We start from the raw sequence: 12234 nt of genomic DNA, 5'->3' as shown, positions 1-12234 counted from the left end.
GGCGGCATGCGGTGTACACTGTTTACTTTTTACTTGAGTCGCAGACTCGCAGTTGCAAGACTTGAGGACCATGGGCACCTTGGAGGAGTAGCGTTAAACACACTCATGGGCGACGCATAGGGGCTTGGAGGTGAAACGCAGCCTATTCCACAACATTAATTACTCTGTTATTTTAAAAACTGAAAAGACTAATATTATTTATTAACAATTTATTTAGGTAACATAAATAATACTAATTCGTACATTGAAAAAAATATATATATAATATATATATATATATAAAAATGTAATATTCATTTTTTGAGACTCTCACAGCTGTTGTTGACTATGGGGGCTCAGACTATCTATGGGGGCTGAGCCCCCATTGGCCCCCACATAATTCAAAGTGTGTGTGTGTGTGTGTGTGTGTGTGTGTGTGTGTGTGTGTGTGTGTGTGTGTGTGTGTGTGTGTGTGTGTGTGTGTGTGTGTGTGTGTGTGTGTGTGTGTGTGTGTGTGTGTGTGTGTGTGTGTGTGTGTGTGTGTGTGTAAACACAGGCTGGTCTAGAACTGAAGATAGCAGTGGTGCAGACAGCTTATGCCAATGGAAGCTCTACACATTACCTGGAAGACACTATGAGGGTGAGAACATACACACACGCCATGTGTTGTGACCAGAGAGTGTGTAGTGGTTGAGGTCCCTGCCTCTTAAAGGTGCTGTAAGTGGTATTTTGTTTGTTAAAATAATAGCTCTACACTCCGACAGCCATCACTGATATAGAGTGTCTAGTCAGTAACATGGGTCTCCCAGTCCCTCCACTCTGCAGTAAACAGCCATCACTGATATAGAGTGTCTGGTCAGTAACTAGGGTGACCAGGTGTCCCCCTTTTGGTTGTATTGTCCCACCATTTGACCAAATGTCCCGCGTCCCTCATATTGAGAGGATGTCCCTCTTTTCGAAGCCAAAAAAAAACATGCGTCTAAAAGCCCCTCCCTACAGACAGTAAACGTAGCAACCCGCCTCTTGTCCACACACATTGCTCTGATTGGTTATAGTACTTTAGCGCGCTGCTTGCCTGCTTGTGACGTGACTGAGTCGTGACGCTACCTCATATCGCAGATCTGATTGGTTATAGTAATTTAGCGCACTGCTCTGCTCGTGAGAGTTGAACTTGTGACGCTACCTCATATCGCAAATCTGATTGGTCAAAAAAAACACAACAACATTACAAGCAAACTAGTTCAAGATGGAAAGCAGTAAAAAGAAACGGACCTGCAGTTACAACCAAGACTGGCAAACGACACATGACTGGGTGAGGCAGATGACAGGCAATCCGCAGCAGGCTTTCTGTGTTTTGTGTCATAGTTCATTTTCAATTGCGCATGGAGGAGAATACGACTTGAAGCGCCACAGTGGATGTGAGTCTCACATGAAAGTGGCTCACCAAAAAGAAACATCCAGATCTATGGATATGTTTCTTCTTAAACCAAAACATTATAGCCAGACGGACAAGGTCACTGCAGCTGAGATAACAAGTGTCTATCACACAGTACAACACTCCCATTCATACAGGTCAGCCGACTGTGGTAGCAAGCTAGCTCCTGTCATTTTGCCAGACTCAGTTATTCTAATAAAAAAATGTACATTATCTATCTGTCCCACTTTGTCCCACTTTGTCCCACCAAAATCTTACTGTTGTCCCACTTTGTCCCACCAAAATCTTACTGTTGTCCCACTTTTGGACTTTTTGCATCTGGTCACCCTATCAGTAACATGGGTCTCCCAGTCCCTCCACTCTGCAGTAAACAGTCATCACTGATATAGAGTGTCTGGTCAGTAACATGGGTCTCCCAGTCCCTCTGCTCTGCAGTAAACAGCCATCATCCTTGACCCTATCCCCTCCTCTCTCACAAAATCTTGCATCTCTGCCCTCAGCCCCTCCCATCACACACATCATCAACACATCCCTCTCATCTGGTGTTTTCCCCCCATTACTGAAAACAGCAGCTGTCACCCCCCTCATCAAGAAACCCCCAATACCCTCAGTAACTACAGACCAATTTCCAACCTACCATTTCTATCCAAAACACTTAAAAAGAGTATCTCCAACCAGCTCCACACCCACCTAGAGAACAACATCCGGAACGATAGATAATCGATGTTGAATGGGCCATAGTAATGCAGATATAGCAATACAATTTAAAAAGGTATAGCCCTGCAAAGAAGGTAAACATCTCCATAGGCTAATTCAGAACACCTCAGCCCACATCATCACCGGCTGCCCCAAATTCTCCCACATCACACCTGTCCTCTCCTCACTTCACTGGCTCCCTGTCAATATAGGATTGACTTTAAGATCTGTCTCCTCACTTACAAAGCCCTCCACTCCCTAGCACCTGATTACATCTACAACCTTCTTCAACACTACACTCCCTCCCGCTCACTCCGCTCATCCAACTTAGCCCTTCTGAGCACACCACACTACCGCCTTAAATCCACAGAAAACAAATCATTCTCCTCCTCTGCTCCGCGACTCTGGAATCAACTCCCATCACACATCAAAGAAGCCCCATCTGTAGAAACATTTAAGTCCCACCTCAAAACCCACCTGTTCAATCTTGCATACCCTCACTCCTGACCCCCCAACCCCTGCATCACTTACAGTTTCACATCTGTACACTCCTATATTTTAGTATTATTATTTATTTAAAAATGTTCTGTCTCGTCTCTAAATTGTCTCCCTCTCTCTGTATTATCCCCACTATGTCGTTATTGTGAAAGTCCATGTACTGTCTTTGTCCCTGTACTGTGTTTGTCTGTATGCTATAATGCCATGTATGTAAAGCGCTTTGAGATTCCTAATGTAAGGCGCTATATAAAATAAATGTATTATTATTATTATTATCACTGATATAGAGTGTCTGGTCAGTAACATGGGTCTAACATTCAGAAAAAATAAATAACGCACATCCTCCATTTGTTGGTGCTGAGCCAAACTGTAAAAACAGTAATACATAAGAACAAAGCGGGGCTCGCAACTCACTTGTAGTTCCAAGGTGTTTTAATAGACAAAAAAAGGCAGTAGATGCGACGTTTCGCCCTTACCGGTCTTCCTCAAGCATGCATACAACACAAAATGACATTTTTATACAGGAAGTAAAATATATTGAAAAATCAGCCCCACCTGGTGATCAGGGGCGGTCCCAAGACTTGCATGATTGATACATTTTATACATGATTAAGTAACAATTTATCTTTTCATTTGACATTTTTTTATGAGATTTCTTATGAGAAATATCTATACTAAACACAGTATTAAGACATAATTTACAGATAGGCAACAGGCAGCAGTGTGTAAGGTACAAGTCCTAGCCACTGAAAACAAAAACAAAAATGAAAAAACAAAGTCTATTGACTGTCTCCCTCTATACGTTAAATTTATAAATAAGGTCTAATGTCAAAGTCCTCATTGAGTCCTGTTGGTGCCATAGTTTTAAGAGAATGGATCCACCATACTTCTCTCCTCAGTAGGAGATTATCTATATCTCCCCCTCGTCTTGGAAGATGCACTCTCTCTATTCCAAGGTATCTTAGTGATGAGACATTGTGGTGTGCCTTTTTAAAATGTAAAGCTACTGGGCTTTTTTCATCCTCATTCTGTATTGTACTCCTGTGTTCAGCAATACGTGTTTTTAAAGCATGTGTTGTATTACCGACATATGCCTTACCACAGGGGCACTTAAGCATATAGATTACATTGGTAGTTGTACATGTTATTTTGCCTCTTATTTTTATCTCTTTCCCAGTTGTTGGGTGGTAGAAAACGGTGCATTTTTCTGTAAAGTGACATTGAGCACACAAACCACAATGTCTGTTTCCATCTGGCAGGTCATCTAAAAATGTTTGTGTTTTTTTAGGAGGCAGGTCTGATTTAACCACAATGTCTCTGATGTTATGTGCTCTCCTGTAGACTAATCTAGGGGGGATCTGAAAAGATGTATCCAATGTTGGATCAGAATTAGGGCTGGGCGATATGACGATATTATATAAATATCGGGTACAGTTCATTAACGATACACTTTTTAAACATATCGTGGATATCGTGATGTTTTGCCCAAGAGGCTTGTGTCGCGTCAATCTGGTCCACACGTTGACACTTTTGAACAGCGCCGCCCCACACACACACTACTGCATCAAAAGTTACTACTTATGATAACAAAGGCATTCGTTTTGTGGCATTAACGTTATATAGTTACACTTTCAATAACATCAGCGTATTTACATAGCAACGACGAGGTCGACCTAGATATAGCAAGCATTAGTCGTTCATATCTCAGCCCATGCTGACTCAGTTGTGCCCATTCTGCGGTCTGTTAATAACGTTTTCAATCAGACAGATGTATGGAAAGGCTTTTATTATAACATCCGTTGCAGTAAAATCATTATGCCTCCAGTCGTTTAGTCTTCCTGCGGAGCTAAAAGCTAAACGTCGGCCGCGGCGAGCTACCGCTGCCATTGTTGTTGTCATTGAGCTCTCCAATGGCGGAAGTAAAAAATGAATACGCGCTTGCCGATTGGTGCTAAGAACAGCAGGGCGGGTGCAAGCGATGTGACGTAATTGGCAGACGCGACTGTCAATCAAAATGATTCTGTTTGCCAACTGAATGAATGAAAACGTTATTAAATTGCAGCATGGGTACAATACAGTACAGCTCAATACAACAACAGTCAACAGTGGACTGGAGGATGCAGACCAGAGAAAGACTTTCATCTTGTTTACATCAGGGTCCCCCATTTTCAATTCATCATATTTCATATCTAAATCATATAATATCTCATTGCTAAATATATGCAATATATAATCTAATAATCCAATAATCTAAATCTAATATATAATATAAAAATGCTAAATGCATGGGTATTTTATTTTGTCTTTAATGTTAGCTTGCAAACTCAAATACTGTCTTGGTAAGCCTCATAATGAATTGTTTGGGGAAAAAAAGAAAAACATCGTGATGCGTATCATGTATCGCCGAAAGGTCAGAAAATATCGTGATATCATATTTAGGCCATATCGCCCAGCCCTAATCAGAATTGAGAAGATGCCAATGTTTTTTAATAGTTTGTTTAAAAAGGTTGCCTAGAGCAGGGGTTCCCAACATTTTCAGGCCACGACCCCCAAATAACGGTGTCAGAGAGCCGCGACCCCCACTATTATAGGAGGTAAAAAAATATAATTTAATTTTTTTTTATAAATGGAAATGTATGGTTGAAACATGCAAACGTTCAAACGCACACACACTAATAAGCATTGGAGGCTTTTAACCAGGGCCCGACTGTGGAAATCATTCAGGCCAGGAAATATAGTGCAAAATATAGCCCCAGTCAGGCCACTTTTTAAGCAGGGGGTCTGGGGTCCCCCACCAGGACATTTTTGGTTACAAAGACTTCATTTCCTGCATTCTGGTGCAGGAATTTTTTTATTTGTACCCTTTAAATGCCAGTGTTTGTGATGGCAGCACAAATTATTGTTAAAAAACAGGCTAGCATATGTATGATTAGCAACAACACTGATTTTGATGGATTTTCTGTTTTTTGTAATGTCAGATTGAAAGAAATACAATCTTTTATTCAACTTCAGCCCTGATCATAACACCACATATTCATTTTATAATTCTAACCCTTTAAATGCCAGTGTGTGTGATGGCATATATTTGCAATATATCAAATTCCAAGTAGATTTTGGGGGGGGGGGGGGGGGGGGGGGGGGGGATTATTACAGGCTAGCATGTGTCAATGATTAGCAACAACAGTTTTTTGTAAGGGTCCCGCCTCCACCAATCACATGCGGCTCCCTTTGTGTGTGTGTGAGAGCAAGAGAGAGAGAGAGAGAGATAGTTCTCCAACTTGTGTGAGTTGCAGTGATTTCCTGGTTGTTCCCCACCTAGGTTATCTAACTATTGCGCTGCTGCAACTAGAAACACTGGCCTGGCCTGCTTCTAAGTTCAGTGGCCTGACTGCATTTAAAAAAATATATATATATTGGATTTTCTTTTTATTTTGTTTTATCATCGTCTCCCAGTCCCTCCGCTCTGCAGTAAACAGACATCACGTTCCCACTTCATCCAATCAGGAGGGAGAACTCCACACACCACAAAAAGATGGTCTGACAAAAATAATAAATAAAAACTAGTTTTAAGCAAATGTGTCCTTTTTAAAACAAGTAAAATAGTCTTATTTCTTGAAATAAGTAAAAAAATATCTAGGATTCTCTCTCCTGATTGGATAAAGTGGGAAGGGATACCTGAAAATGTATTTTGTGTTTACTGCAGAGCGGAGGGACTGGAAGACCCATGTTACTGACCAAACATTCAATATCAGTGATGGCTGTCGGAATGAAGAACTATTATTTTAACCAAAAAATACCACTTACAGCATCTTTAAGAGTCAGCCTCTACTGGCCTGGGATCAAGTCGTGCCACGACCCTCTCTACTGTGTCTGCATCCTCTGTCCTGCCTCAGTAAAGAAAAACATATATTAACACTTTCATTGCCAGCCATGCGGTGCACCTTACCCCCGTTGAATGCCACCACCCACTTCAATGATAGAGCTCTCATATTTGCAAACGCATAAACTATGTCTTAAATTATAGCTATGTGTCTAATCTGGCCGTCGCTTATCAATGACTTGTTTGCAGTCAACATTGTCGAAACGGATTGGTTTTTAATCTGTTCATTTCCGTTTTATACCATTTTGGAAAACTCGTTTTTTGAAAGTTTCGGGAAAATAAAAAGATTCTGTGATAAACGCCCTTTACTGGAATATTCTGGAATACACAAAAAACGTTGTCATTTTTCGGCCTGATTGATTGATTGATTGAAAAGTTTATTAACAGATTGCAGAATGGGTACAGTACAGCTCAATACATACAATTGTTAAGGGGATGCAGACCAGAGAAAGACTTTCGTCTTGTTTACATCAGGGTCCCCCATTTTCAATTCATCATAACATATATGACATACATGACATACAGATGGACAGTACTGCTACATCTATACATTTATGACATATCAGATTTGCAAATACAGTACTGTTTGTGATACAAAAGTGTCCAGAAAAAGAGTGTATATACATTTGACGTAGAAACTGTACATTGGAGGAGGTTGGGTGGGTGGGTGGGGGCTGTACATTGGAGGTGGGAGGGGGGGGGGAAACTGTACAATGTACATTGGAATACTGACAAAGCCATACTTGGTAATTTACTGTACAACTGGGTTAGGACATTTGTAGGGGCCAGTTTCGAATTGCAGTCTCCCGTAGGTGTTTTTTGAGTGTTTTTGAAAGTGGGTAGTGATTCACATTCCTTTACACCTTTGGGTAGGGCGTTCCACATTGATGTGGCTTAATTGCGAAACGTGTTTAGTCCCTTGTTTGAGCCGAATCTGGGTTTAACATGATTTGTGGAGCTCCCTCTGGTGTTGTGATCGTGGTATTCACTCACCTTTGGGAAGTATTTTGACATGTACATGGGTACCTTGGTCGCGTAGTGTATCTTGTAGACCAGGCCCATTGCAAGTTGCTGTACTCTGTCGTCTACTCTAAGCCATCCTAGGTTGTCAAAGTGGGCAGGGGTGAGGTGGGTTCTAGGAGTCAGGTCAAGCAGTAGTCTGACTAGCTTGTTTTGAGGTGCAAGCATAGTCGTAGTACCCTTGAATGAGTGCTCCTGCCAGAGTCTTCAGGGTATTCTTGTTTACCAGAGAGGAGATCCGGTACAAGAATCGAGTTCGTTGGTTGACTTTTTTTATTACATTGGATGCCCTTTTGTCACAGGAAAGATTAGCCTCTAGGATGGAACCCAGGTAGGTAATTTCATCTTTCCTTGTGACAATATTGTCACCTACTGTAACCGAGAAGCCGTCGGTCTTGCTGAGTTTGTTATTTGAACCGAAGAGAATGGACTCTGTTTTGCCCATGTGTAATTAAGCATTACATCACACGCAGGAGTGGTTTGTGACCAATAAACCATGCCTAGGGGTGGTTGTTAGGCCCGAGGTGCAGCCGAGGGTCGTTAGACCCCCCTAGGCATGGTTTATTGGTCACAAATCACGACTGCACGTGGTGTAAAGCTTTTATACAACTGCCAGATTCATCCAACCTTATTTCTATACAATAAACACACATTAATCGAAGATTTATTGAAAAAACCATCCGCCAGAAAAAGTAGTTCCCACAACTCCATGTGGAAGCAGCTTGAAGTGCATCCAACCAAACTAACACATCCAACTGTGTATTATTGGAATGATTGAGAGAAGTTGCCTCATGTGGAAGCAGCTTGAAGTGCATCCAACCAACTAACACATCCAACTGTGTATTATTGGAATGATTGATTGAAAATTTTATTACCAGATGCAGAATGGGTACAATACAGTACGGCTCAATACACACAATTGTTAAGGGAATGCATAGGAAAAAAACGTTTTCTTCGCCCTATTTTTTTATTTATTTCTTTTAGCCTAAACTTAACCAGTTGGAAACCAGGGGTACAGTAATAAAATTAGCAATCAACCAATCAATCAATTCAATAGACCATGCTCACTTAAAACAGCGCTGCTTCTCTCTCAGTCTGACTCCCCCGCTGTTGCAGACAGGAGTGTGTGTGTGTGTGTGTGCGTGTGTGTGTGTGTGTGTGTGTGTGTGTCACAGTGTGTGTGTGCGTGTGTGTGTGTATGTGTGTGTGTGTGTGTGTGTGTGTGTGTGTGTGTGTGTGTATGTGTGTGTGTGTGTTTGTGGGTACGCCAGCGTCGGACAGTGAGAGAGAACGCTGCAGTCAGTAGCAAGAAGGAAGTAGAAATTTAAATCAATCAATTAATCTATCAATCAAACCGCGATTTTTCTTTTGTTCTAGATTGCCTCAAGACCCATCAATTACATCATCCAACATTGTTTAAAGGGCTAACACATTCCCCTTGACAGAATCGCTTCATATTTAGTCGTTTAGTCGCCATTAACATATCCATTTGTAAATATTATTGGCCACCTTCTTGTGATCCGGCGGAGTGATGTGATGTGGGTCGGTTGTGGGCGGGTCCTGGGCCAGCAGCGTGGATTGTTGCCAATAAAGACGTGTAAAATGACTGTTTCAGCCAATCAGAATCGAGAAATTTGCATGCCGTTGTATAATGATAGTTTGTTATCAGCGAGCCATATGCAGATTCTGCCTAGTTCCGAGCTGAGGGCTTTTTCAACCTGTAACTTGTTCTTGTCAGAGACCAGCAGGGCTGAGTCGTCCGCGAACAAGAACAAGTTGCAGTCACAAGCTGACGACATGTCATTTGCATAAATTAGGAATAGTAGCGGTCCTAGTATACTTCCTTGTGGAACACCACAGCTCACTGTGAGGGGGGGGGGATAGGGTACCGTTTACCTCCACCATCTGTTCTCTCCCCTCCAGGTAGGATTGTATCCAGCTCACTGATAGACTATCAAAACCAATTGCTTTTAGCTTGTCAATCAGAATGGAGTGATTGACAGTGTCGAAGGCCTTTTGTAGGTCCAGCATGACCATGCCGCAGTATTTGCTCGCGTTCCACCTCTTGTTTGATGTGGTCGTTCAAATAGAGAAGGCATGTGTCAGTGGAGTGGGATGTTCTGAAGCCAGATTGGAATTCGTAGATTCGATTTTTTTCCGCCAGGTACTTTTCGACCTGTTCGTATACAATTTTTTCCATGACTTTCTAGATGGATGTAAGGATAGAAACAGGGCGGTAGTTGCCTGGGTCTAATTTGCTGCCATTTTTGTGCAGGGGTGTTACTCTCACAATTTTGAAGTCCTTGGGGACGTGTCCCTGTTTTATGGAGAGGTTTATTATGTGTGTGATGACTGGGGTGATGGCGGCTGCTGAGTCTCTGAGGAATTTGGAAGGGATGTTGTCGTGGCCTTGTTCGGTTGTAGGGCGCTCAGTTTTTTGAGTACCTCATCTGTAGTTACCATTTCCAGCTTGAAGTCGTCTTTGTGGACGCCTAGGTTCTTGTAGTATGCTACTATGTGTTCTGCCCCATACTGCCCTGAGTGGGAGGGTAGTTTGTTTACCAGTGTTGTGGCTATGTTTGTGAAGAAAGTGTTTAAGTAATTGGCTACATCCAGCTTGTCTGTGATGAGCGTGTTGTCCGTCTTTATGTTTATGTTTGAGAACCTGGTTTTAAGTTTTTTACTGCAGCCTAGTTGATTGTTGAGTAATTTCCAAAGTTCACATGGTTTATTTTTGTTTTCCTCAGTTTTGTCATTGATGAATTTTCTTTTAGTAGTTTTGATCATGGAGTTTACGTCATTTCTTAGTCTGTTTCTTTCTAGTTTGAGTTCAGTCACGTGGTCTTGGAGTTCACTGCTCGTGCTTTTGGTAAGCTTTGACTGACTTTTACGAAACTCTGAGCATTATTTGTCTCTGGCTTTCATAGCGGTCAGTATTTCAGTGTGCATCCATGGCTCAGCGCGATTTTTTACCCTGGTGGTTCTTAGGGGGGCCATGTTGTTTAGTATTGATGAAAATTTGGTTTTGAAGCCAAGCCAGGTTTCTTCAACCAGTGTACCATTGAGTTCATCTGACCAGTCCAGACTCTCCAGTTCAAGGTTAAAGGCCTCGCTAGAGTAGGTTTTGAGGTCTCTAGATGTGACTGTTTTGTGACAGCCAGCCTTTTGCTTTAGCTTTTTGCGGGTACAGAATATCATATAATGATCACTATTTATGAATCGTTTTCAAATAAACGCTAGATTATCGATAGTATATGTGTACTTATGCACGCTATATAAGCGGGCTGAAAAATCGAATCTCTTATTTCCTGATCGCTCACACACACACACACACACACACACACACACATATTATGGCACACGCTGATATCTCTGTGAAAAAAGTTCTGATTATCCTAAAACTGGTTAAATAGATTCCTTACCTCAGATCAGATGTTCTCCAAAACGATTATTCCAATTCCTGTTCGCCATTCCAAATATCGATCACATTTAATGATCCAACGCTGGATACTGGAAATATGTATTCCACGCTGTTTTGGGGCTCAGAAATGACTTGGATCCTCTCGGGTAAGTAAAATGAGGACGCTGTGTTTCATTCAGTCTAATCCAATGGGGTGCAGTACAACAGGGAGAGACGATAGGGGGCGGTATTTTCCCAATGGAGCTCAGAGAGAGTTTGCAGCACTAACGTGAGACTAGATTGATGAAATATGAATTCAAATCGCGAATAAAAAAAAAAAAGCTAGATTTATCGTCGATGGCACTCAACGGTTGGCATGAACTAACGATAAATCTCGTCGCTGGCACTCAAAGTGTTAAGGAGTGGAATACCAGTTATTCTGAAGGAAAACGGAGGCTAAAGTCAGGATTCCGCCCTCCTCAACACACGCATGCACACATACACACACACACTGTAACGGTGACTGGCTGTGTGATGTGAACTTGTCAGAATAAAAATAATAACACCAGGATAGCTAAACAAGTAGCTTACCAGACGTTGTAGTTTTGGGGATTTGGTACATACCCATTTATTAATAATGATGCCTGGCCATGCGGTATTCATTCAATGTACACAACTATATAAATAAACAAACACTAGCCACATCGTTACTAGAGAAACTACTATAACAAGTTGACGCTTGACACTGCTGTCGGACGACAGTTGGAACAGGAAGTGAAGAAGTCACTGGCTCAGGTTAAATCAAATTAAACCTGTAGCTACATCAGGTACAGTACAAACAATGGAGCGCCACTTAGTGACCAAACATGGCACTGCAACTAAATAACAACACAGAAATACAATAGGCACATTTGTGACTGTTACAACACTCCCACTCAGATTATCCAGATGTTTAACTGCATTGCTTGGTGACCTCAGGTGATCGTGAAGTGCACTAAGACTGGAGTGAAGCACCTTCACCATGCGGCGCTGGAGTTTGACATCGGTGTGTATTTTGAGGCCAACGGCCATGGAACTGTGAGTAGAACACACACAAACACACACACATGTATGTATTACCAATGTACAGTTTCTACGTCAAATGTATATACTCCCTTTTCTTGACTCCTTCTGTATCACAAACAGTACTGTATTTGCAAATCTGGTATGTCATAAATGTATAGATGTAGCAGTACTGACTATCTGTATGTCATGTATGTCATATATGTCCTGATGAATTGAAAATGGGGGACCCTGATGTAAACAAGACGAAAGTCTTTCTCTGGT

The 12234-nt window shown here is 41.8% G+C and overlaps 1 protein-coding gene across 2 annotated transcripts in view; it reads left to right on the top strand.

Moving 5' to 3' along the window:
- pgm3 (phosphoglucomutase 3) overlaps nucleotides 1-12234 on the top strand; it is a 77989-nt gene that overhangs the window by 24854 nt on the left and 40901 nt on the right. For both annotated transcript variants that reach the window (XR_014620553.1, XM_084330359.1), the window contains exons 8-9: nucleotides 536-619; nucleotides 11887-11985. Coding sequence is in view for 1 of the 2 variants with exons in the window: in XM_084330359.1 (XP_084186485.1) it covers nucleotides 536-619; nucleotides 11887-11985 (183 nt within the window). In the remaining variant the exon portion in view is untranslated. The remainder of the gene's footprint in view (nucleotides 1-535; nucleotides 620-11886; nucleotides 11986-12234) is intronic.

Source organism: Notolepis coatsorum (assembly GCF_963971535.1).
Source record: "Notolepis coatsorum genome assembly, chromosome: 15".
Lineage (NCBI taxonomy): Eukaryota > Metazoa > Chordata > Actinopteri > Aulopiformes > Paralepididae > Notolepis > Notolepis coatsorum.
This window is presented reverse-complemented; position numbering and strand designations above follow the sequence as displayed.